The sequence below is a fragment of the Adiantum capillus-veneris genome, chromosome 13 (genome assembly GCF_014529385.1).
Source record: "Adiantum capillus-veneris isolate H3 chromosome 13, ASM1452938v2, whole genome shotgun sequence".
NCBI classification, from domain to species: Eukaryota; Viridiplantae; Streptophyta; class Polypodiopsida; order Polypodiales; family Pteridaceae; genus Adiantum; species Adiantum capillus-veneris.
In genome coordinates, this window is record NC_140943.1 from 40,831,380 (window position 1) to 40,858,499 (window position 27,120).

At 45.6% G+C, this 27,120-nt stretch overlaps 2 protein-coding genes across 2 annotated transcripts in view; both read left to right on the forward strand.

Annotated features, from left to right (window-relative positions):
• LOC147443856 (glutamine--tRNA ligase, cytoplasmic-like) overlaps positions 1 to 6,247 on the forward strand; it is a 59,317-nt gene extending 53,070 nt beyond the window's left edge. The window contains exons 15-19 of the mRNA XM_086526670.1: positions 54 to 185; positions 268 to 350; positions 4,881 to 4,975; positions 5,293 to 5,365; positions 5,817 to 6,247. Of these exons, the coding sequence (XP_086382796.1) occupies positions 54 to 185; positions 268 to 350; positions 4,881 to 4,975; positions 5,293 to 5,365; positions 5,817 to 5,967 (534 nt within the window). The 3' untranslated portion in view covers positions 5,968 to 6,247. The remainder of the gene's footprint in view (positions 1 to 53; positions 186 to 267; positions 351 to 4,880; positions 4,976 to 5,292; positions 5,366 to 5,816) is intronic.
• LOC147443857 (glutamine--tRNA ligase-like) lies at positions 278 to 27,120 on the forward strand. Its single transcript, XM_086526669.1, has 6 exons — positions 278 to 400; positions 25,164 to 25,262; positions 25,338 to 25,443; positions 25,595 to 25,684; positions 25,780 to 25,909; positions 26,788 to 27,120. Exons 2-6 carry the CDS (start codon positions 25,231 to 25,233, stop codon positions 26,883 to 26,885), a joined length of 456 nt encoding a protein of 151 aa, XP_086382795.1. The 5' UTR covers positions 278 to 400; positions 25,164 to 25,230; the 3' UTR covers positions 26,886 to 27,120.

The window sequence follows — 27,120 nt, forward strand, 5'->3', positions numbered from 1 at the left end:
CTATCACCCTTTGAGTTTGAAAATTTGACTAAACCTTGTCATGGTGCCTCTAGCTGTGCACTTTGGAGTTTGAAATCAGGAGGCCTGTTTATTATTGGGTGCTGGAGGCTCTAGACCTCTACCACCCATATGTTTGGGAGTATTCACGTCTATGTATCACAAATACAGTGCTTTCCAAACGGAAGGTATTACCCTATTGCAGATAATTCATTGGTTGTTTTAACTTTTTCAACAAATCATTCCAATGAGTATAGTGTGTATGTCCAGCTTAATCGATTGGTTACTGACAAATGGGTTGATGGCTGGGATGATCCTCGTCTAATGACGCTGGCTGGTCTAAGACGCAGAGGGTACACACCTGATGCAATGCATTCGTTCGTGACATTGGAATAACAAGGAGGTATTTTTTTCAGTCAGCATTGATTGTCTGATGGCTGAACCTGTAAAGGAAGAGAAACTTATTAAGGGTAAAAGGGCTTACAAGAGTATGGCATTCACATTCAATTGGTCAAGAAACCATAGGGTCTGAAGTTACAAGTTAATGAGTGGGTGAAGTGGATGTCCTACAGACCTCAGACTAGTTAGGTACATTTGCCTTATCTAGATGAATGCGATGCCAGTCAGCTCTGCTATGTCTTCTAAGCACTTGTCAATTTGGGTCTGGATAAAATGTCACTTATTGAAAGGACAATATTTTAGTCATTCCTTATGTATTGTCACAATACTTGTGTAGCAGGAAAAGTGTGTCGTGCTCTCTACTGTGGGTGCTCCTCACTGCAATGTGCGAGAAATCTCACTCCAACAGAATGAAAACACTATAGATCATGGAACAGACCAAAGTCTAAAGATAGAATAGTGTAGCAGTCTATAGTGTCACTTTCACAAGACACAGTTAGTACAGTTGGTCTAGGCTGTTTCACACTGGACGGACCCTCTGGGCTGGGAGTGACACGTGGCAGTGCAGTACCGACGGTGGTCTAGTGGACATTGTGGCCAGGTCACCACATGGCTGACATTTATGAGCCGTTGGTGGCCCTTTATGGTGTTACATATGAGTAGTAGTGGTTGGTCATCGGATTATCTTCTTCACCTTTGGTCCAGCATCGTCCTCTAGAGCCGTGGGTCTTTACACAGAGCACCTCTTCACCATCCCACATCTGAGCTTCGACACCTTGATTGTACCTGTGAGTCTTGGACTGGAGCTGAGTGTGCTGCCACGCCAGAGTCTATATCCGTCTTTGAGATAGTCGAGTCATATGTTCTGGTCTGCTGTTGTGTCTTTGTGAGCTCTCTTGATGTCTATTGTTTCCTTTCTGTTCAGTCTGTTTGAGTGAGATTGTCACGCACATTGCACTGAGGACCACCCACTGTAGAGAGCACGACACATTATCCGCGCTACAGGTGCTCTCATTTTGGCGATCACGGTGGGACCTCAACTGAAATCTCACTCTGTGAAGTACAAATCTTGAAGCTAGTTGGGTCTATCTAGCTTCGCCTACCTGGCCTTGCACTGTTCCTCTCTCGCCTGCTCCAACAGGTCTAGTCCCTCGCACTAGTCATCTCTCGCCCTGGTTTGGACCTCGTCCCTGGTCTAGCCTGGTCTTGCCCCTGGTCCAGCCTGGTCTCGTCCCTGGTCCAACCTGGTCTAGTCACTTGCCAGGCTGGTCTCGTCCCTGGTCCAGCCTGGTCTAGTCACTTGCTTGGCTTAGTAGAGTCTAGGCCAGTCTTCAGCCAGTTCAAAGTTTTCTTGCCCAAAAGCTTGGTGGGTTTGGTGGTCGCTGCATGACCCATACAAGGAGGTCAATCGAGCGTCAAAGCGCACTACTGAGTCCTTGGAAGTACTACAACAGAAGACGACCCTTGGAACCTGTTAGAAGCCCATCAACCTCATCAACCATACCTCCACATACGACATCACCCATTCCTCCCTCCGGTTCCATATCTTTCAGATCATTGTCTCCAGTAAGGCTCACTCCTATTCTGCTACAGCAGGCTATGGAGCAACAGGCTCAGCAAGGGGCCATGGAGCCGTTGGCTAGCGTTTTGGCTAAGGTAAACATCAAGTTCCCTACATTCAAAGGACTCTCTTCGGAAGATGCTGACGACCATGCAAGGAGGTTTGTATCTCTCTTTAGGGGTCGGGGTCTTAATAGGGAAGATGCCTATTTGGTACTCTTTCCATCCACCTTGGATGGCTTAGCAGACAAATGGTACAGCCAATTTGCAGAGAACCACTTTGCAACTTGGGCAGCCTTAAGATAATAGTTCTGTGCAGCTTTCGGGCCAAGTGACTACCAAGAGAAAGTGTTGGATGAGTTGGCCAACATGGTGCTCCAGCCAGAGGAGATGTTTGCGGAACTCATGACGAAAATCAAGTCTCTAGTTGCCAAGCTTCCCCAACAACCAGGTGAATTTATGGTTAAGAAGTGGGTAGAGAAGGCGCTTCCCATAACTTCTCAGCAAAAGCTACGAGAGAGTCTCCGACCCGACGTCACTCTGGAGGAGTTCATCGCAGCTGCTACGAAGATAGAGGGGGCTAGGAAGCTGTTCACCAACCCCCCTCACATAGAGACCCCCTCTGTGTTTTTGGAAAGTCCTTCTGATCCTTTAACTTCATTACGCAGGGAACTGGAAGCCCTAAATTTACAGCAAGCTCTTCAAGAGGAGAGGTCCTTCTCTCTTAGACATGAGAAGCCTCCACATCACGAGGCATTGGAACAGCTCAAGCGCGAGCTAGAAGAGCTCAAGGGTCAGCAAGAAACTAAGGCTACTGTTTGGTGTAGCTCATGCCGCTCTCCAGGGCACCCTCCACAGGTGTCAGGAATGCCCCCTTCGGGTTTACTGCCACTTCTGTGAAAAATCCGGACATGAGGACAAGGACTGTTACTACCTCAAGGGATTGTGACAAATACAACAAAGTCTTGGTCCTACTCTTCAACAAGGGCCAGCACCTGCATCCAACATGGTTTCGCCTAGTGGCCATCCACACCATATACCACCTTTGCTGACAGCCCCTCCTATGCAAGGTATGCCAGGTACTTTTCCGTCTCAGAGCTTTTATCATATCCTTGCTCCCTCAGCACCTCAAAGCTTCTATGCCTCCACCTCCAACTCAATGCACCAGGAGCAAGGACCACCTCACCCTTCGACTCGCCCTTTGAATCGGCCCATTTTATGCTACAGATGTGGGGAATATGGGCATTACCAAAGCAAATGCCCTCTGCCTGAAGGGTCCCCTCCCTGCCGTCATTGCCCTGATATGAAGGATCACTACAGTAAGGATTGCCCTAAAATTCGTGCATCCATGGCTTCGAACCCAAGTCAAAGCCAGACTGAGTTTGCCTTTCCCAAGCATAATTTGATAGCAGTTAGCATTGTTTCTCAGCCCCCCCCTTCTACCCACGTGGTTACCCCTCAAAATAAGCTGCCACAGTTGGCAGAGGAGCCATCGGATGTCCTCACCCGGGCCCAGAGAGCCGCTCTCGGTCTTAGCATTCCATCAAGTTCAACTCCCCCACACATTCTCACACCAGTGGATACCTTGCCTGCAGCTGTTAACAAGCCATCCCCGAGTGCCATGAAAGAATCCAAATCTTTGCTCTCCGATATTGATGAAGCTTTCTTGGAAGCAGTTTTCGATCTGCAGAAGATCGAGATACCAGAAGAACAACAGGTAGAAAAAGAGAAGCTTACAGCAGAGACAGTCTTGAAGAACACTTTCCAACAAGTGTCCCTTTATGACATGTTGCGGCTAGATACAAATTTTAGAAGTGACACCCTTGCTGTTATTCAATCACTTTATCCTGGAGCAGGTCCTAGTGGTGGGCACCTCCCAGTGCGACCATCAGAGTCCTATATGATATCCAATCCCGCTGCTCCACTCACTGATTATAGAAGCCCTCGCCTGACAGTGTCCGTTTTGGGTCGAAAATTCTGAGGAGTGATAGTGGATGGTGGATCTGGCATCAACCTGATGCCCGAGTTCACTATGTTGGCTCTAGGTCTACAGCGTACTCGCCCTGCTCCCTTCACAGTTACGTTGGCCGACCAACGGACAGTCTACCCAGTGGGCATAGTGGACAATGTGCCTATGCAGGTACAAGACTTTACTTTTAACTTGGATTTTGTTGTGGTTCGTCTTCCCCAGGTTGAGGGCGGATTTCCTTTGCTCATTGGAAGACCATGGCTGCGACACACTAAAGCACTTCATGATTGGGGAAACGACGCAATGTGGATACAAACTTCTGGCTCCCCCATGCAACCCATCCTCTTAGAAGGAGGTATGGATCCAATGGTGCAGCAAGTTTCTTTGTCAATGGAAACCAACCCTGAACAAGAACAACCTACTACACCTGAAGGGTCAGACGAAGATCTGCTGGAGTGGTTGGAGGCTACCAAATCTATGCCTTGTTATGGAGTCTCTATTCACTCTTTGCCTGAAGAAACACCCTCTTCAAATGATTCCACAATAACTAAATCTAATGTGCCACCTGAGCCTATGAAGAAGCATAGAAGCAGTAAGAAATCTCCTCTACAGGAGTTCACCCCCCCTCAAACATCAACCCTTTTGGTGTCTGCTTCTCCGACCAGAACAAAGCTGTCCTCTGTGTCTAGCAAACTCCCTTCACAGAGCCAGTCCTGCAAGATGAATCCCAAGATCATGATAGCTGTCTTGCTCATGATAGCTGTGTGCTCCTTATTTGCACCTATCTACCCCTATCTCCTCGATCCTATACACAATCAGAATGCCCACATCCTTAGGGTTCACAATTGTGGCAAAGAGATCATCAAGAGTGCCGAACATTGTTGTTCCCATCATCTACAAGAGAGTCACCAAAACAAAAGAGAGCAGGCACTAATGCTGTCCCCTGCTGTTGTAGGCTCCTGGCAGCAGGGCCTCCTCCATTGGTGCTGGCTCCTGCATTCAGTCGTTCAACGGCTGGTGGAGGTGGAGCTAGGCCGGGAGCAGCTGCAGGTGAGCTCCATCATCCCTGCCACTCCTCGTCCCCCTACTCACCCTCGCCCCCTACCCAACTCTCGACACTCTCCCCCCCTTGCCTTGCCTACTCGCCCTACCCTCCCCCTCACCCCCTAGCCCTAGCCCTAGTCCCTCCCCCTCGCCCCCTACCCCTAGCCCTACCCTCGCCCTCGCCCTCGCCCTCGCCCTAGTCCCCCTCGCCCTCGCCCTCGCCCTCCGCACGTCAGTCAAGTGAAGATGTGGGGAAAGGAGCCTAATATCCGCAGGCGAGCCCAATATCACTTTGCTGTTGTTAGCTTTGTGGTTCACCCCAGTTGCATCGTTGGCAACAGATCTGATGTTGTTTTGCCAGGTGGGTTTTGCCCCTAAAGTCATTGCCACAATCTGGTATCGATGACCTTCGCTGCATTTGGCTATACCCTTTCGTGATATGGGCATCCGTTCAATGCCTCTGTGTGTCCCATAAGAGAGGCTTGAAGACATTCCCGAGCACAACCCTGCGTGAGGCAATGTGTGTGTGCGTTAGTGTGTGTGTCTGGGTGTGTGTGTGACCTCTGTGTGTCCGGCTCGCTAATTAAAGGTGTGTCACTATGTGTGTATTGCGTAGTACTCAAGGAAGCGTGCTCCTAGTCACGTGCTTAAAGCCTTAACGGGAACTGTGTGTGTACATAGCAAAATTACACAAGTACCCACGTCAGGTTGGTGCTCTTTGCTGCTGTCTCTGCGTGCGAGAGGTCTCTCTCTCTCTCTCTCTGTCTCTCTCTCTCTCAATGCTTCTCTATTAGACTCTCTCTCTCTCCCGCTCTAAATGCTTCTTTGTTATAAGTTATCAATGCAGCACCTTTTCTGGTGCACTCCCTTACAACAATCCCATCGACTATCCGCGTGTAATTTCTTCTCTTGGTGGCCTCCCCTTTACCTCCTCATCCAAACATTTTGACCCTTATACAGCACAGCACAGCACAAGCTTTGACAGCATAAAAGTTTGATAGTAGGCTACCAAGATTCCATGCACAAGCACGCAAGTGACACAACATCAAGTTTTTTGGAAACCCTAGCGAGCTCTTGGAGCTTGCAAGAAGAATGTAGGCGGTGCCCTACAGAAATGGTGTAGATTTGTCCCATACCCCAAAAATGTCAAAGCCATCCCGGCTTGAATTTTGACAAGCATCCTCTTGCCCTTCAAATTTTCCCCCAGCCTCAGCAAGTTTTTCGGGCTTATGGTCATCTCTCCTTTCGAGCTTATGGTCATCCCTCCTTGCGGTGTTACTCGGGCTTATGGTCATCCCTCCTTGGAGAAGAGTGTTGTTGCAAAAAGTGTGGCAAGGTTATCTGCAAGCATGGATCAGGTCATTTTCCTCTCACTATGGTTATCAATAATAAAGATGCGCTGGATCCAAACTGAGCATATCTCTTTGCTGTGGAGCTTTATTCTGTTTAGCCAATTGGGATTCTTGGATTATGCAATCATACTGAGTCCCGCCTATCCAAAGGCTTAAAACGTTTGCAAGCAGTGCACTCTGTCTAAACTCCACTTTTGGGCCTAGAGCCTGCTTCAAGAATGATGTACAGATGCAGTACCTAATGGTTTTCTTTCACAGTTTTTTCAGTATTTCTTTTCACTGAGACGGTGAGCGGTCTTGTGGCGGACAACCTGTAGTAGGCTACAGTCACTTTCACAGGACACAGTTAGTACAGTTGGTCTAGGCTGTTTCACACTGGACGGACCCTCTGGGCTGGGAGTGACACGTGGCAGTGCAGTACCGACGGTGGTCTAGTGGACATCGTGACCAGGTCACCACATGGCTGACATTTATGAGCCGTTGGTGGCCCTTTATAGTGTTACATATGAGTAGTAGCAGTTGGTCATCGGATTATCTTCTTCACCTTTGGTCCAGCATCGTCCTCTAGAGCAGTGGGTCTTTACATAGAGCACGTCTTCACCATCCCGGCACATTTGAGCTTCGACACCCTGATTGTACTTGTGAGTCTTGGACTGGAGCTGAGTGTGCTGCCACGCCAGAGTCTGTATCAGTCTTTGAGATAGTCGAGTCATATGTTCTGGTCTGTTGTTGTGTCTTTGTGAGCTCTGTTGATGTCTATTGTTTCCTTTCTGTTCAGTTTGTTTGAGTGAGATTGTTGTTGGGGTATAAAGCCCAACGTGGTCGCCCAGGTAAGTGGGCGGGCCGCTAGGTATGTACACATATTCTTTTGTAAAAACCTAATAAGAACTCACTATGCTCTACACATTATAGTAGAGCGAGTTCACCATATCGTCGTGCTCTTCTTCTCGCACTCTCTCTCGCGTCGCACTTCTGCTCGTACTCCTTCAATTGGTATCAGAGCTCAGATCGAGGCTTGGGGCAGCACTGCAGGAGGCTAGAGTCACCAGCTCAGATTGGAGTGAAATTCGACAGGCAAAGACACGGCTCCAAATCTTGTGGGAGCATCCGTAGGGCTTGGTGTGCTCAGAATTTCATTCTGAGGTCATCTCGGTCACCGTTCGACTTCGACAAAGTTCTGCGCAGGCCATTTTTGACTACGTGGTCTCAACGGGTGCAGATCCGACTCTGCAAATTTGGGGTTTTTCGGCCTACGACTGCAGGTGCTGAGGATATCGACACTCCCAGAGTGTTGATTTGTGGCTGTCTACACATCGAAGAACGGCTCACAGTTCTTGGAGACGTGTCACATACGACACGGACGCATCTACACACAGACTGTAGGCGACATCCACTAGTTCATCAGGTAGCTTGTGTTTGCTGCTTGATATTCCAGATTTCATCTTGACATTGCAGGTACTTCCACATGGGATGTATTGTCAGAGATGATGTATGTCTGTTGAGGGTTTGCTGGCTGTGAGTCACGCAGCAAACAACCGCCGCAGCGGTTACAGCATATAGTGGGAAATTTGTGGATGTATGACTTTGTGGGAAGTCTATGTACTGTCAGATTTACTGCAGCCTTTGTTGAGGGTCGAGTGAGGTTTTATTGAGCTGGGGGATTCTCGAATGTTGAGATCCTTTCGGTGATACAGGTCTTGAAGCGATCCCTCGAGCACCCTTAGATAGGCAGCTAGGATGTATTGACTGTGAGTTAAACAGTTGGGATTGCATCTTTGCTTTACTACCGTTGAGGCATTGTCGCAATCTATGCTTACAGGACAGTGACAGACAGTACAAGTGCAGGACAGGTTTACCCGCAGCTTACAGTGTCAGAGAGACAGTGTTTTTTGAGCTGTTTTTTAGTACACCAGAGCCATTTTACAAAGGAGACTTTGCCGAAATTTATGCAGAATCTGAAGCTTTCTTGGTTCATTTGACAGGTTGATATTGGTTCAAAGGTCAGTTTACAGAGGAAACTGTGCCGAATTTTTCCCAAGAAAGTAAACCACTGTGAAGCGTAGCTATGGCTGGATCACAGGACACTGCTCTTTACAATATCAAGAAGCTGGATGGAACCAATTTCCCATTGTGGAAGAAGCAAATTTGACACGTGTTGGTACAAAAGAAGCAGATAAAACCTATAAAGCTCAAGGGGATAAAACCAGAAGATATAGACGAAGATGAATGGAGCGAAATGGATGAATTGGCACTTTCTACCATTATGCTGACTTTGGCAGAAAGCGTTTACTTCAATGTAGCAAACGAGATGTCGGCTTATCAAGCATGGATAAAGCTGAGTGATCTTTATGAGAAGCAGAGTGCAGCTTCACAGGTATACTAGCTTAAGAAGCTTGTTGACTTGAAGATGAAAGAAGGGACACCTATGTCCAATCATCTGAATGAATTCAACACCATCTACAGTCAGTTGTCAGCTCAAGGTGTCAAGTTTGATGAACCTGTTAGAGCTATGTTCCTGTTGATCACATTGTCGGAAAGTTGGGACACTTTTCGCACAGCTTTGAGTAATTCTGCACCTCCAGATGGTTTGAACATAGCAGGTGTAGAAGGAAGTCTGCTTACTGAAGAAACCAATAGAAAGACAATGGACAAAGACAAAGGAACAGCCTTAGTTGTCAGGGGAAGGACCAAAGAAAAGTACAAAGGTGGAAAGAGGAATCAGTATCGTAGCAAGTCCCGCAGTGCTAAAGGCAAGAGTGACATAGAATGCTACCATTGTGGCAAGAAGGGTCACATGAAAAGAGACTGCAGAGAATGGAAAGCAGAAAAAGGCAAAGAGAAAGCTGAAGACCATGGTGAGAAGAACAAGTCCTCAGTGAAGATTCAAGAAATAAATGTGACAAACGCTGTTGCAAAGGATGACAGTCTAGTATCAGGAGACATCTACTTCTTGAAGAATACAATGGACTCAGCTCGTCTTACAGCATCTGATGGAAATGCACTGAGTGATTGGATTATAGACTCAGGGGCATCACTTCATGTGTCTCCAAACAAGGAGTGGTTTACCTCTTATGTGACCACTAAAGATCATGTTCGGCTAGGAAATGGGCAGACATGTGAGAACTTAGGTGTTGGAGATGTTCAATTGAAGTTTCAGAATGGCTCTTCTTTCATGCTGAAGAATGTGAGACATGTTTCCGCAATTACAAAGAGCTTGATCAGCACAGGTTTACTTGATGATGCTGGCTACGTCACCACTTTTGGACAGAACATGTGGAAGATATCCAAGGGTTCTATGACAGTAGCACATGGAGTAAAGTCTGGAGGACTTTACATGATTTATGTATCAAATGTCTCTAAAAATGTAATCAATGTAACCGAGCAGCCGAACGTTTCTTTGTGGCATAGCCGGTTAGGACATATGTCCAAGAAGGGAATGGAAATCTTGTCTCGTTCTGGTTATTTGCCTGGCTTTTCATTTAATGATTTTGAATTCTGTGAACATTGTCTGTATGGTAAGCAAACACAACAGGCACATAAGCATAGAAGCAATAGAAGAGATACACAATTGGCACTTGTTCATAGTGATTTCTGTGGACCTATGCCTAACCTATCTCTAGGGGGAGCTTCTTACTTTATGACATTTATAGATGATTACTCGAGGAAAGTATGGGTTTACTTTCTCAAGCACAAGGATGAAGCGTTTAGTGTTTTCAAAAGGTTTGTGACACTTGTGGAGAATCAGAGTGGCAAGAAGCTTAAATGCTTACGCACTGACAATGGTGGAGAGTATGTTTCAAAGGCCTTTCAGGACTTTTGTGAGTCAAAAGGTATAAAACGTGAACTTACTGCTCCTTACAATCCTCCTCAAAATGGTGTTGCTGAGAGGCTGAATAGGACCATACAAGAGACGGTCAGAAGTATGTTGTCTAATGCACAGCTGCCAAATGGGTTTTGGGATGAAGCTGTATCAACAGCTGTTCATCTTGTAAATAGATCTCCTAGCAAGGTTTTGCAGAAGGATTCAGTGCCAGAGATGGTATGGTCAGGCAAAATGCCCTCATACAAGCATCTCAGAGTCTTTGGCTGTGAGGCATATACTCACGTTTCAAAGGAATTTAGGAACAAACTTGAGCCAAAGAGTAGAAAGTGCATCTTTCTAGGCTATGGTAATTCTGGTGAGATGGGGTACAGACTTTGGGATCCCGAATCCAGAAAGGTCGTCCGCAGCAATGATGTTCACTTTAATGAATCCAAATATCATTCTAAACCAGAGAGGGTTGAGGAGATTAGAAGAGTTGTCTTCCAAGAAGATGGACCTGCACGTGCAAGACAAAATGTCAGGGCTCAAGAGGAGCAAGGACAGGATAGAGTAGAACCACAGGTTGTGGTTGAGCCTGAGCCACCTATTGTGCGTAGATCTGGACGTGTCACGCGACCTCCTGATAGGTTTGTTCCATGTATGAACTATGTCATGTTGATTGATTGCAATGAGCCTTCATGTTACAAGGAAGCAGTGCAAATGAAGGACTCCGAGAATTGGCAATTGGCCGTGCAGTAAGAGATGACAGCTCTTCATAAAAACAAGACATGGAAGCTAGTTAAATTACCACAGGGCAAAAAGGCTCTACCTTGTAAATGGGTTTACAGGTATAAGATCACCGCTCATGATAGTCAGCCAAAGTACAAAGCAAGGCTTGTTACCAAGGGCTTTAAGCAAGAACAAGGCATTGACTTTGATGAAGTCTTCTCTCCGGTGGTCAAGATGACTACATTGAGATGCTTTCTTGCATTGGTTGCCATATTAGATTTGGTGTTGCACCAAATGGATGTCAAGACAACGTTCTTGCATGGTGATTTAGATGTGGAAATTTACATGCAGCAGCCAGAAGGGTTTGTTGAGAAAGGCAAGGAAGATTGGGTATGCCAGTTGTTAAAGAGTCTTTATGGCTTAAAACAATCACCGAGGGCATGGTACCATAAATTCCACAAGTTTATGCTTTCTCAAGGCTACAAAGGTAGTGAGTTCGATCACTGTCTATATACAAAGAAGGCTAAGGATGGTAGTTGGCTGATCCTTATTTTGTATGTGGATGAAATGTTGATTGCTGGCAAGCACTTGGAAGAAATTTCAGCTTTGAAGTCAAAGATGGCAAAATCGTTTGACATGAAAGACATGGGTGAGGCAAGTCATATACTTGGTATGCGCATTGAGAGAGACAGATCAAAGAAGTTGATTTGGTTATCTCAAACAGAGTATATTGACAAGGTTTTGCAACGTTTCAATATGGAGAAGGGAAAGGCACTGAGTGTTCCATTGCCACCATATGTGAAACTTAGCAAACAAGATTGTCCTGTGTCTGAGGAAGAACAGGCTGAAATGGATAAGATTCCATATGCGTCTGCAGTGGGTAGTTTGATGTATGCAATGATTGCTATCGCCCAGACATTGCATTTGCAGTGGGAGTAGTAAGTCGATACATGTCAAACCCAGGCAAGAAACATTGGGAGGTAGTGAAAGGAATATTGAGATACCTGAAAGCTACAAAGAGTATGCGTATATGCTATGGGAGTCAGGAGCTAAGTGTAAAGGGTTTTACAGACTCAGATTATGTAGGTGACTTAGACAACCGAAGGTCTACGTCAGGGTATGTCTTTACATTGGCTGGTGGAGCAGTATCATGGCGTTCTAGATTACAAGATTGTGTTACTCAGTCTACTACAGAGGCTGAATATGTTGCAGCATCAGAGGCATGCAAAGAATCAATTTGGCTTAATCGACTAGTAACAGATTTGGGAATCAAAGAAGAGATGCCTGTGTTATATTGTGATAGTCAAAGTGCTATACAATTGGCTCGCAATCCAGTTTATCACTCAAAGACAAAGCATGTGGATGTGAAGTATCATTTCATCAGGGAAATGCTCGAGGATAAGCAACTTCAGCTTGTCAAAGTTCACACCACAGAAAATCCTGCTGATCTACTTACAAGAGGACTTCCCTCAGAGAGCTTTACGCATTTTCGCAAGCAGTTAGGTGTAGGGTAGTACATCACTTCTCTACATCTCTTGTATATTAGCTTGTATAGTAGCTTTTCTCACACTTAAAGTACCACATTGGACTTTAAGTGGGAGGTTGTTGGGGTATAAAGCCCAATGTGGTCGCCGAGGTAAGTGGGCGGGCCGCCAGGTATGTACACATATTCTTTTGTAAAAACCTAATAAGAACTCACTATGCTCTACACATTATAGTAGAGCGAGTTCACCATATCGTCGTGCTCTTCTTCTCGCACTCTCTCTCGCGTCGCACTTCCGCTCGTACTCCTTCAACTGTCACACACATTGCACTGAGGACCACCCACTGTAGAGAGCACGACACATTATCCGCGCTACAAATAGTGGACTTTAAACTCAATGGAACTCGTCTAACTCATGGAATCATGGAACCAATATAGACTTTGACTGGCAGCACACTCGGCTCCAAGCCCAGGACTTACAGGCACAATGGGGGTGTCGAGGCTCTGTGTAGGGAGACTGCAAATGTGCAAGTGCTAGATTGACCTAAGACTCTAGACTAAATGACTCATAAGACGGCTAGGAAGCATGCCCCAACTAAAACCAACATATATACGACCACAAAGGGCAGCCAACGGCTAACACAAATATTTCTGACAGTCTAGCTGCACCTATCTCCGAATTGTGGTGGCAGTGAACTGGCCATGGTGTCCTCGCAGCCACCACTCCCTGTGTCATGCCATATGTCACTGTCCAGGCGAGAGTACACACAAGATCAAATGTAACTGCATGTTCCGCGCAAGTGACACTGGAGCATGCTAGATGTTTCCCGGCACAAGACCACTCACGGTCATGGAGAGTGGTGGTATGGCTAACTGCCGACTCTGCAACAGCTTGGCGATATGTACACTCTAGAATGATGAAGTAGTTTGGAAAAGGCCTACTACTAATTATTTGATGACGGCGGGGGCGGATAGAATGGTGGGTACGGGGATGGGGGCACGGATGTGGTGGAGAATAGTGGCCATACCCTGGATGACGAGGGTATGTTGGATATGGCATGCCGGCCCCAGGAGTAGCAGATGCAGGAGAGACAATGCGAGGGGTAGGCGGAGTGGGTGGCAGATAGCCTAGAAAGCCGATGTGTGTCAACTTTTGTTCTGGGATTTCCAGATTAGGAACACTACTTGTCGTAGTCAGTGTGATACTGACAAGACTCGGTAATGCACTCAATTGCGAAACCACAATGGAATGTGCTTGGGCGTATGAGGAACACACTTGAGCGACTACCTAGGGATGCTCTTGAACAAATGCAAGATCATTGGTCTCTCTAAGTTACACATGTAAAGTCTTGACTACACTTTTGAGGTCTTGCACCTGTCTGTTTAGAATTCGCATGCGTTCCCGCGTCTATGCAATCAATACATCTCTATTTATTGATCTCCTTTGCATGTTGTCATACACTGCACGATGCAAGCCATGAGTACGTTGTAATGTGAGCGCTGGATCTGAAATACTATGAATGACTAATTGCTACGTCCAAAAGTTTGCAGTCTGGGCCAAAAAGTTGACATGTGGATTGCCTTGCGCTGAAGTAGCTGCCTCTATAGTAATAGTAATGATAGTAGTCGGAAGCACTGGCTGGCCAATTGGAATCTGGGGCAGGGCGAGCAGCTGGGCCGAGGGCAAAGGTGAGAGACAAAGGCTGAATGGCTGTCACGTCCACATCTAACCCTACGTGTACGTGGACAAACTGTTCCTACTTCTAGGGTTTAGGAAGCCTAGGAGTGTTCTGGCAACCTTGTGAGCTTGTACATAGGCCGTGCATGTCCAGGCACTTAGAGGAGTTGCAGACCCTCTGATTGCACAACCTAAAGCATGAGCATGACCACCTAGTAGCCACAACATGAGCATTATCACCCGCAGGAACCCTGTTTTCATAACTTCACATGAACCACCCCTTAGCACTTGGACCTTGCACTTAGCGGCAGGCCAATTGACGTGAGGTGGGAAAAAGCAACCTTGGTGTGAGCGCAAGGCCGCCAAGGGGTGCACCCGTAGAAAAGAGTCGAGCTTGGGTAAGAGAAAAGTCTTCTTAAACGTAGATTGCAAGCCAAGAACTCAAGAACCTCACGACCCTCAAGAACTCAAGAACCCCAAGTACCCAAGAACTCGGTGCATGGTCATCACCTGAAGCGGAATGGATACTTTGCGTGAAGGTGATGAGAGTGGAGTTGGAGAAGAAGAAGTTTCTGCATTAGGAAGATCGTTCTCGGATCCTCCCCCATCCCATCTACGCCACGGATTGCACCAAACCCTATGGAGGCTTTGGTCAAGTCGATGATGGACATGATGTTACAACAAGAGGCGCAATGCGCCGCCATGAAAGAAAGAAGGACAACCATGGAGCTTGAGCGTGAGCAAGCACGCTTGGCGGCCGAAGAAGGACGGGCAGCTACAGATCTCGAGCGTGAGAAAGCACTTGAGGCTAAATGCGTAGCGGCCGAAGAAAAGTGAGCGGCTCTAGATTTAGAGCGGGAGGCGGAGAGGGATCAACTCATACAAGAGTTGATCCTACATGTACTCAACCCTAAGATCGAGCCACTCAAAGAAGCAGGTGAATCTTCTCGTAGCACAGGCAGAGGCGATGACTCCAACAATCTAGTCACCGAGAAGTTGACGTTTAGTAAGTATGACTTTAAGATGGATGCTTCTGTGATTCTTTCGTGGTTGTCAATTTAATGCTCACTTTGCGACTAACAAGAAGACAAGTAACAGTAAAGTGTTGATGGCTGCCATGTATGTAGCAGGGGATGCCATTAATTGGTATCAAGCTTGGCAGGAGTCACAGTTGGCTGAGCACCTTGAGGATGCCGAGGAAGGTGTTCACCTCTCTCTGAGTTGGAGCGACTTCCGAGACAAGCTCAAGGCTTGCTTCATGCCACCACAGTACCTAGATCGGTTAAAAGAAGATTGGTGTGGTCTCAAGCAAAATGTCTTTTTCTAACCGTATTTTGCAGATTGGCGTCCAATTGCGAAAGTCGATGCCAAAAGAAAGGAGGCTTTCCTTTTCGGGTTAGACGAGTACATCAAGTTTGATGTGCAAGTCTTTAGCTCTACGGACTACAACATGGCAGTGGCGATTGCTCTCGCCCAAGAAATGAAGCACAACAAAGGAAAGCCTAAGGAGGCAAAGTCGTCTCAAAGTACCTCTCAAAACCCATTGAATGGTAAGAACGGTAACAGCAATGGTAAGCATAACGGTAACTCTTCTTCTCAATCTTCTTCCACACCTAGAGCACCGAACCCTCACAATGAATCTAAGGGAAAGAACAAATCTCAAGATAAACCTAAGTTGACACCTAATGAAAAGTTTACTCAAGGAGGATGGTTAACTCTAGAAGAAAGAGTTGCTTATGGCAAAGAAGGAGATGCTATCAATGTCGCACTAAGGGTCATGTTAAGAAGACTGTCCTAAGAAAGCACCACCATTAGCATCCATAGAATCCACATCTTCTGTCAGCACTTAGATAAACCCAGAAAGTATACAACATGTTTCTGATGAGCACCTTGATGAGTCTCTCTATAAGTGTTATGGGCATGTGAATTGTAGAAAGTATGGCTAACAGCCTCTGGATATTTTAGAAGATAAGCCCCTTCGCCTATATATGCTGCTAACAAAGAAGGATAAACAACGGTGCTGAAGCCGAACAAAGGGAACCGTGAAGTGTCTCAAATTAGCAAACATTGCTTCAGTGCTTGTGATAACGAGAACAATGCCACCTAGTAAGATTTATCCGACTATGACACCGGAGAAATGGCGCCCAAGAATAGATACAATGAGATGAGGACTCTTGTAATTGGTGAGGGGAGCGGCGGGATAGAAAATCATGTAGGACTCTGAGGGTTGTACGGGGAGGTGCCCGCCACTAAACCCTACACCCGGGTACAGAGACTGAATGACTGTAAGGGTATCACTTCTTAGATTTGCATCGAGCCGGAGCATGTCATAAAGTGACACTCGTTGAAAGGTATTCTTCAAAATAGCTTCTGTTGTAGGCTTGGCTCCTTCTATCTAGGCTTCCTCTGGTACTTTGATTTGTTGCAAGTCAGCCACAGCTTCCAAGAAAGCCTCTTAATATCAGATAGCGTGGAGCTTGGTTGGCTCTTAGCACCAGTGAATTGCTTGTTGGTTGGGTCAGGTAGACTAGGTTGTGGAAGTGGAGATGGACGAGGTGAACCTTTTGGAAGGCTGAGACCAAGAGCTACCCTTTGTGCCCGAGTAAAGACGCTAGCAAGCTCCTCCACTTGCTGTCGCCTATCCTTAGGGGTAACCACATGAGTAGCAGGAGACGGCCAAGGGATGGTGCTTACTCCTATCAGGTTGAGATTCACAAATGTGAAGTCTTGTTGGTTCGGACTTGGGGCTTGAAGATGTGGATGCCCTTTGCTTGGGACAATCCTTATTGTAGTGGTCCTTAGCCTCAGGGCAATGACGGCATGGAGGAGACCCTTCAGGTAAAGGACATTTGCTTTGGTGATGCCCATATTCTCCACATCTGTAGCATAAAATGGGCCGATTGGATGGATGAAATGGGGGACGAGGTGGTCTCTGCTCCTACTGCATGGAGGTGGAGGTTAAATTGTAGAAGCTCTGGAGTCTGAGGGGCTGAGGGAGCATTGGCATGATAAAAACTTTGAGACGGAAAAGTGCTTGGCATACCTTGCAAAGGAGGGGTATTCAACAAGGGTGGCATGTAGTGTGAATGACCATAGGGGGAAACCATGTTGGATGCAGGTGCTAACCCTGGTTGGAGAGTAGGACCGAGACTTTGTTGTATCTGTCGCAATCTCTTTAGGTAGTAGCAATCCTTGTCTCCGTGTCCAGACTTTTCACAGAAGTGGCAATAAGCTCGAAGGGTACATTCATGCCCTGTAGAGCGGCATGAGCTACACCAAACCATAGCCTTAGTCTCGTGCTGAGATATGAGCTCTTCTAGCTTGCACTTGATTTGTTCCAAAGCCTTGTGATGTGGAGGCTTCTATTGTCTAAGAGAGCAGGACCTCTCCACTTGAAGAGCTCGTTGTAACTTTAGGGCTTCTAGTTCTTTGCGTAAAGAAGTCAAGGGGCCAGATGGACTTGCCAAGAGTACAGAGGCAGTCTCTATTTGAGGAGAATCGTTAAACAACTTCCTTGCCCCCTCTATCCTAGTAGCAGCAGCAATAAACTCCTCTAGAGTGGCTTCAAGTTGAAGACTCTCTCTGAGTTTTGTTGAGAAGTCTTTGGAAGAGCCGTCTCTACCCTCTTCTCGACCATAAATTCACTTGGTTGCTAAGGAAGCTTGGCGACTAGAGACTTTGTTGTGGTCATGAGTTTTGCAAACGTCTTATTGGGCTGGTTGGCCAAGAACCTTCTTTTGGAAGTCCCATGGTCTGAAAGCTTCAGTGAATTGTTGTCTTCATGTGGCCCAAGTCGTAAAGTGGTTTTCTGCAAACTGACTGTACCATTTATTTGCTAAGCCATCCAAGGTGGATGGGAAGAGTACTAGGTAGGCGTCTTCTTGGTTGGGGCCATGACCCCTGCAAAGGGAAACAAATCTCCGAGCATAATCGTCGACATCGTGTGTGGAGAGACCTTTGAAAGTCGGAAACTTGATGTTCACCTTAGCGAGAACGCTTGTGAGCTCCTCCATGGTTGTCTTTGGAGGAGCTTGTTGCTCAAGAGCTTCCTGTAACATAGTGGGCGAGAACTTTACTGGGGAAGGTGTAGAACTCCTTGTCTTTGCAGGACCTTGTTGCTCAAGACCTTGTTGTAACAGAGTGGGCAAGAACTTTACTGGGGAAGGTGATCAGGGAGGTGTAGAACTGGTTGAGGGGATGGAGGTAGCCGCGTGGGAAGGTAGGGGTAATGGGGCTGGTGGACTTCTACTTCGCACAAAGGGTTGACGCTTTTTGTGGTAGTACTTCAGAGGACTTAGTAGTGGTCTTTGTCACTCTTTTGACTGCCTTGTTTGTGTCATGCAGTAACCAAAAGTCTACCCAAGCTTTGGGCACGAAGACCTTTAACTTACTAAACACTGGTCTAGACTCCATTAGAGCAGGGCGAGTGACTAGACCACCTGGCTAGACTTGGACGAGAGACGACTAGACCAGGACGAGAGACTAGACAAGTAGGTCGAGGGGAAAGTGGACGAGACCAAGCTGAAGCATGCCCATACCAGTCGAAACCAACAGCTCTTCGACTCGACTTTCGATAGAGTGAGACTTCAGGCGTGCGAAAAATGAGAGCACCTGTAGCGGAGATAATGTGTTGTGCTTTCTACAGTGGGTGCTCCTCCGTGCAATGTGCGTGAAATCTCACTCCAACAAAATGAACACACTGAAAATGATGAACAACAGAGCAAACACAACGACTCAACAATAGAACTTGAACAACACAGGGCTCGACTAATGAAATGAACCAGTACAGACTCTGGCATGGCAGCACACTCAGCTCCAAGCCCAGAACTCACGGGTACAATAGAGGTGTTGAGACTCAAATGTGTTGAGGCTCAAATGTGCAGGGATGATGCAGACGTGCTGTGCCTGAACTCAAGACGCTCGACCATATAAAGTAGATGATGATGATAGAGTATCCAACGGCTGGAACCAACCACACATATGTATCTCCTAAAGAGCCACCAACGGCTAGCAGATATCCCAATCCACCTAAGCCTATCCCCAAATTGAGGTGGTGGTGATCTGGCCAGGGTGTCCACGAGACCACCATCTGTATCACTTGCCACGTGTCACTGTCCAGGCGAGAGTCTATCCAAAGTGAACTCCAGCCAACTGCAACTAACTGCTTGTCTTGTGCCAGTGACACCGTAGCCCTATTACAAAAACATAGGGCTACCGTAAACCACTCTATAGAATTTTTTGTACTGTGATGTGACTAAGGTAATGGCACGAGTGGGACCACTGTGGGCATCTTCTAATATATACTCTACCTCATTGGGGAAGACATATTTGCGCAACACACCATTTGGTCGAGACTTGTAGAGTTGACCTCCAATCAGAGTAAATGGGTCTTGACTATTTGGTCCAGACTTGTAATGTTGACTCCTAATGAGAGTAACTTCATCAGTAGTCTTCTTTTTTGCAAGGTGTTGTCAGCGCGTCTCGAGCTAGAAGAAAGCGAGGAGGCGTTCACAATATATAAGAGTTTGAAACTTGATTATGACAGTTAATCTTGATTACAAGACTTAATACTTGATTACCAAACTTGGATCACAAGACTTGACTTACAAGGCAACACATGATTACAAAAATAAGGCTAGATAGCAAGACAAGAACTAGAAGAGGACTTATTTTCAGGAGCCTCACAACTGGTGTTGGCAAGACTGAGGGACTTGTAGCCCAAGACCTCTATTTATACTAAAGATTAAGGAGGTTAAGAGCTTCTAGGTTCTTCCTTCTAAGGAGATTTAGAACCTTCGAACCTTCCAGAACTTTCTTCAATCTTCTAGAATCTTCCAAAATCTTCTAGAATCTTCTAGTGCTTTCTTGTAGGAAACTCAAGAAGACTGACTCTTAAGCATTTATGACATTACCCCCCTCCTTTAGCGACACGTTCCACGAGGAGCCGTGGTGTTTGTATCATTTTTTTGGTGTCTATGGATGTTGTTGATGGAACTCCTGAACTTTGAGAGGTGCTTGCTGAAGATTAGATGTTGGTTCCCATGTTCTCTAGTTGGCATCATATCCTTTCCAGTGTACTGGATGAAATTCGAGAATCAAGTATTTTCTCGACATCATATTCTTCTTGCCCATCGATCTCAACTGGAGGTGGAGGTTGTTGGGTTCTTCGTGAAATGTTGGATATACGACAAAGCTCTAGAACTGAGACATGAAATACTCGATGAATTTTCATGGACTCGGGTAGCTAAAGACGATAAGCGACCGGATTGACTTGGCCTAGAATCTTGAATGGTCCAAGCCGCTTGTAAGCTAGGTTTTGGCAAGGACGAGAGGAGCGTAGATGATGATGTAGAAGCCATACTTTATCCCTCAGTTTGTATGTTGGATGCTGCATCTGATGTTGGTCTGCATTACTCTTGTATTTCTCTTGAGCTTGATAGCTGTAGGGCAAGGTTTACTGCAGCTGGATTCTTCACTTGATGATTCACATGGGTATCCATTTTGGGATGCTGACCATGGTTGGCAAAGAGTGGGGTGTGGCGAGTAGAAGCATGAAGAGTCTTTTTATAAGAAAATTCAGTGAATGGTAGTAGATTCAACCAATTATCTTGATGATAAGTGATTCAGTAGCGCAGATATTGCTCTAGGACTTGATTTAATCTCTCTGTTTGTCCATCACTTTGTGGGTGATTGGTTGATGAGAGGTTTATGTGTACTCCTAGTAACTTGAAAAGGCTGGGACAAATTGTGGGCCTCGATCGCAAACAATGTCATCAGGTAAACGATAGATATGTTGTAGGAAGAGTTTGGCTGTACCTTCTCTGATGATGATTTTGGTGGTTGGAATGTAGTGTGCTATCTTTGTAAATCGGTCCACGACTACTAGAATGGAGTCAAATCCTTGTGACAAGGGTCGCTCCACAATGAAATCCATGGATATGGAGGACCATGGCCTGCTTGGAATACGCAAGGGATGAAGCAATCCATTAGGACGTTGATGAGTGGCTTTCTTGTTGCAAGTATAGCAAGTGCCCACATACTCTTTGACAAGTTTCCACATTTGAGGCCACCAATAGTCACGTGATATGAGCTCAATTTTCTTATTGACCCCAAAATGTCTTGTTGTTGGAAGGTCATGCCTCCTTTGAAGTATCTCCAAGGGTGTTGAGCTTGGTGGAATATAGATCAGACCTTTATAGTAAAGCAACCCATCTATTTCTTGAAAGTCCTTGTTAACCCCTCCTTGTCCTTGTAGGTGTCTATGGTTGCGTTTAGCTTAAGCTGTTGAGGCTTCAAGATTACTGTCTCTTGTTGATTGGATGCTGCATCTCCTTCTTTAGGTGTAAGATAGGACCTTCTTGATAAGGCATCTAGCTTACCTTGTTGATGGCTAGGCCTATAAGAAATATTGAAGTCAAAAACCTTGATAAGATACCACTCCACCTTGCTTGGCGATGATTCAAGACACGGGACGACATGAAGTACTCCAAATTCTTGTGATTTGTATAGATTGTGATCTTATGAGGAGTTCCTTCACGTAGGCGATGCCAGGTTTCAAAAGAGTCAATAATCGCTAGGAGCTCTTTGTCATGATTTCATGATTGATTTTTGCAGCTGAGAACTTTCGAGGAAGGCCATCAAATGTACTCGACCATCATCACCTCCTTGGGATAGAATAGCTCCAAGGGCAAAATTTGAAGCGTCTGCCTCTAGGATGAAAGGCTTTGTAGGATCTGCATGAATGAGAATGGGTGCGGTTGTGAAAGCTTTCTTGAGAGTTTGAAAAGCTTTCCCAGCCTTTGAATTCCAAGCAAACTTGCTTTCCCCTATTAATCTTGTCAACGGAGAGAATCTTGGAGTAGTCCTTGATAAACATACAATAGAAATATGCAAATCCTAAGAAGCATTGGACATCTCTCATCAACGTGTGTGTTTCCCAATCAAGAATGGTTTACACCTTTTTTGAGTCCATGGAGATTCCCTTCTCAGAAATAACATACCCCAGGAACTCCACTTCCGACTGATGAAACGAGACTCTAGGATGGAAAAGTACCTTGCATAGGAGGGGTAGTTAGGAAAGGAGGCTAGATGGCCATTGGGGGAAACCATGTTGGAGGTAAGTGCCGACCCTTGTTGAAGAGGTGCCAATCCTTGTTGAAGAGTAGGGGCGAGGCTCTGTTGTAGTTGCCGCAATCCCTTCATGTAGTAACAATCTTTGTCTTCATGTCCGGATTTCTAACAGAAATTGCAATAAGTCCGAAGCAGGCATTCTTGTAGAGGATGTCCTAGAGAGCGACATGAGATACACCAAACCAAAGGCTTAGACTCTTGTTGAGCCTTAAGCTCTACTAGCTCTCTCTTGATTTGGTCTAAAGCTTCCTGATATGGAGACTTATCTTGACTAAGAGAGAAGGACCTCTCCTCTTGAAGAGCTCGTTGTAATTTAAGTGCTTCGAGTTCCTGTGTAAAGAAATCAAGGGGTCAGAGGCACTTTACATGAGAATTGAGGCGGTCTCTACATGAGGGGGGTCTTTGAATAGCCTCCTCGCTCCCTCTATCCTAGTAGCCGCAACGACAAACTCTTCTAGAGTGGTTCTATGCAAACTGACTGTACCATTTGTCTGCTAAGCCATCCAAGGTGGATGGAAAGAGCACTAAGTAGGCATCTTCTCTGTTTAGGTCCCGACCTCTACAGAGGGATACAAGCCTCCTAGCGTGGTCTTCTGCATCCTCTATGGAGAGTCCTTTGAAAGTCGAAAACTTTATGTTCACCTTGTCCAGAGTGCTTGTCAGCTCCATTGCCGCTTGCTCAAGAGCTGGTTGTAACACAGTTGGTGGAAAGTGTACTGGGAAAGGTTATAAGGGTGGTGAGGAACTGGTTGGGGTAGATGCCAGAGAGGGTAGTGGAAACGTGGGTGGAAGACTTCTACTTGGTAAGCAAGGCTAACTCTTTCTGTGGTAGTGCTGCAGAGGATTCCGTAGGGGGCTTGATCGATCTTTAGACCAAGGTAGGATCTATACAACATACTGATTGGATCGTACGGTTATCTGTACAGTACATTTTTTAGTACGTATTGAATGTTCAGTACAAGATCATTTTTTAAACCTGATTTTTTCAACTAAGCTGCAATTTCACCTTTCCTAGGTAAACCTTTTGTTCGGTCTTGTAATTGCTATAGTATTTTGGCTGTTCATCTTGTAGACATTTAACATTTGCATTTTGATTTTATTTTTTGGCAGTAATTTGCAAATGCCGTGTGGAAAATTGCTAATGTACATTGTGCATGTTTGATGCTAGATGATTGTGTAACTTGTGTTGGTGAGCCTGAACTCAAGTGACATTTTGCATTGTGTAGTAGAGAGTAGTAAATTGGTACAACCAATAGCTAGTCTCTAAGTTGTAGTCTAGAAATGATGATATGAATGAATGTCTCTTCATACAAGTTTGGTAAATAGACGCTCCAATGTCTCTATATTTCTATAAAAAATGTCCTAAAATGTTCTATGATTTATGCGTTTTTTACAATGGTACATATTTTTACGTACCTTAAAGCTTTATCCATACAACGTACAGTACATACCGATCCATACGGTATACATCATATAGTTCCACCTTGCTTTAGATTATCTCGTATATGTCATGGAGTAGCAATAGACCCACCTCACCTCAGGACAATAGACCCTTGATCTTGTTGGGCAGTCTAGACCCACTGGACTAGACTCGACTCAACCAGGCTAGACGCGACTTAACTAGAGCAGGCCAGCTAGACGAGGGCGAGGGTGGACTAGACCAGACTAGACCAAGTTGGACGAAGGCCAAAGTGGACTCGACTTGACGATGCTAGACCAAACCAGTTAGACCAGCAGACTAGACCAGGGCGAGAGATTAGGCCAGCTAGACCAAGCTGGATGAAGGGCGAAGACCAGCTAGACGAAGGTGAAGGCCAGCTAGACCAAGCTAGACCACACCAGTTTAGACCAGGCGAGAGACTAACCTGGCTAGCTCGTTGGCGCTTAACGGAGTGAGACTTCAGTTGAGGTCCCACCAGGCGTACAAAAAATGAGAGCATCTGTAGCAGGAAAAGTGTGTCATGCTCTCTATCGGGGGTGCTCCTCAGTGCAATGTGCAAGAAATCTCATCCAACAGAATGAAAACACTATAAGCATGGAACAGAGCAAACTCTAAAGATACAATAGAAGACTCCAGACTCAATGGAACTTGACTAACTCATGGAACCAATATAGACTCAGGCTGGCAGCACACTGAGCTCCAAGCTCAGGACTGACAGGTACAATGGGGGTGTCAAGGCTCCAACTGTGTAGGGAGAGTGTAGATGTGCAAGTGCTAGAGAACCCAAGACTATAGACTAAACGACTCATAAGACGTCTAGGAAGCATGCCACGACTAAAACCAACTGAGCATAGCCAACGGCTAACACAAATATCTCTGACAGTCCAGCTGCTCCTATCTTCGAACTGTGGTGGCGGTGAATAAGACATCTTGCATGAACAATAAACTGCGAGGACAGGGCGTGACGGGCATATAGCATCCCTCATCTTAGTCAGTAACAAACATTCTGGGATCAGTGCAATATTGAATATTGGGATGGGCTTTTGCATTAGAAACTCTTTACAAAACTAACCAGTCCCTTTACTGGATTAGGGCTACACCTCTGTGTCAGTGTAGTTTAAGTCTTATTTGCTGCTTGAAAAGAAAAAACTTGTTAAGTGGTGGAGGCTATATGTTCTATAGAAGAGATTTATACTTAAATAGGTTTGTATGGCTTGCTTTGCCTTTGTGTCAGTGATGGTAGCATAATTAAGCTAGAGAAAATTGAGCACTATGTTCGTGAAGACTTGAACAAGAAGTCTAAAAGGGTGATGGTAGTCCTGAAGCCTCTGAAGGTACTGCAACTTTTAGGATGGAAGCCTAGGTAACTTGTGATTGTGTAGGTAGTTATAAAAAATATTGAAGAACATACTGTCATGAATCTACGTGCGAAGTATTGGCCAGATGCAAGTGATGTTGATGACGAGTCACATTATGAGGCAAGCATGAAAATATTGTGAAAGTTCTGCACTTCTGCCTTTTTCACTAAGATGCTTGACATCGGAAATAACTTCTCTGGCTCATAACGTATTTCCCTTAGGTTCCATTTACTAAAGTGGTATATATTGAAGAATCCGATTTTTGACTAAAGGATTCCAAAGATTATTATGGTCTTGCCATGGGAAAGACTGATGTTGAGGTTTGTCTCGTGCTGTAAGAACTGTAATGTTTTAGGTAATGTCTGTTCCTTTTGCTAATTCGTTACACCTTTCAGATATGCCTTTCCAATCAAATGTGTGGACGTTCTCTATGCTGCGGATGAGACTACTGTGGTTGAAGTTCATGCTGAGTATGATCCAACCAAAAGCACCAAGCCTAAGGTTTGTAGTTGTCTTTTGAGTTAGCTAGCATCGTTCACAAGATAAACGGGAACAAGGGTTGGTTGGAGACACTATGTGTTTTGTGGGAGCCTTATCTGTAGGGTTAGATGGCAAAGGTATAAAAATTCTTCTTGGTCATCCTGTCTTGCAGGGAGTGATACATTGGGTGGCAGAGCCCTCCATTGGAACTGCCCCTTTGAAGGTCGAGGTTCGATTGTTTGACACACTGTTCTTGTCAGAGGTCAGTGCTCTATTAAGCTGTATATTATCTAGGGATGTCAACTTCTATGCATTGGTTTAACCTATTTCATTGATGGGTGATATTCTTAATTGCAGAATCCAGGCGAAGTTGAGGATTGGCTTACAGATTTAAACCCCAGTTCAAAGACAACAGTTGCAGCAGCTTTTGCAGTTCCTGTTTTAAGGCATTCCAGCCTCGGGGACCAGTTTCAGTTTGAGCGCTTAGGTAAGTTTAGTTCAGGTGCATACTGACCTTCTGTTCATATATGTGACTCCTCCTGAGTTCAGTTTGCTGGGGGGTCTTGTGAATGTACACCCATTGCTTCCCATTATTTTAACTTTTGGTTAAGTCTGCTGTTATAAAACAGTAGTTGACTAGCTCAAGTGTTGTAGAGCCTCAATGAAGAATAAGAGGCTCTTCGACAAAAGCTACTACTTAGAAACCATACAAGTTCGTCTCTCCTTACTCCTTGATACCTGCTACAGGAAGACACTTGATTTTGGCCAGGCTTTCCCAGTACAACATTTGGTAGGAACTCAGCTTGGCCAAATTTTACACATTTTCCTGCTGTTCAGTAATACTGAACAACTCTTGGGGTACACAGTTCAGTGATTGATGGCTATATTGCCACTGGCTTGAATGGCTAAGCTGAATTGTCATGCATCATTACATGGGGGGGTGTGATGGGAGCGCTGACGGACCAATCTCGAAGCAGCTGCATCAGAGAAAATGCTGGGTGTAACGTTGTGGGGAGCCACGAGCCTTGACCTGGCGACCTTCGTCTTGAGAGCTTACTGCGCTAACCATGTGTGCGTGTATCGTATGTTGAGAGGAGAGGGAGTGGAAATCTTGATATTTGCTGGGGTTTACAAATCTGGCCAGGTTCACAAATTCTGTAAATCAATGGAAAAGGTCATATCTGGATTTTGGGGCTGTTGTGTGACGTGGTCCCCTCACTGAGGCCGTTGGTGGGCGAGTATCATATAGTGCTGAAGGGGAGAGGGGCAGCTTCCTTCTTGTTCCTTTGTGATCTGAATGAATTTGGATTTTTCAAGTGGGCTGACATTACCGAGCTTGATTGATGAGTGTTGTTTCTTATGCAGGCTACTTTTGTTTAGACCCTGATACTACTCCAGACAAGCTTGTCTTTAACAGAACTGTCACCCTCCGGGATTCCTATACTAAGGCTGCTGGAAAATAGCAGGTTCTACAATGGCAAAGTTGTTCACCAAAAACTTTTTCAGCAACCAATGGAAGAAAGGAGAGCATTGAAAATCTCCCTTTATTGTGATAACAAATGTTGTAAAGTATTAGTGTCAATTTCTTGTTTGTTGTCTCACAAAAAAGCCTCTTATTACTAAGTTCCTCTCGCCCTCATGTAGGCCATAGTGAACTTTCACCTTATTATAATTTGCATGCCCGAGAAACAATTACCA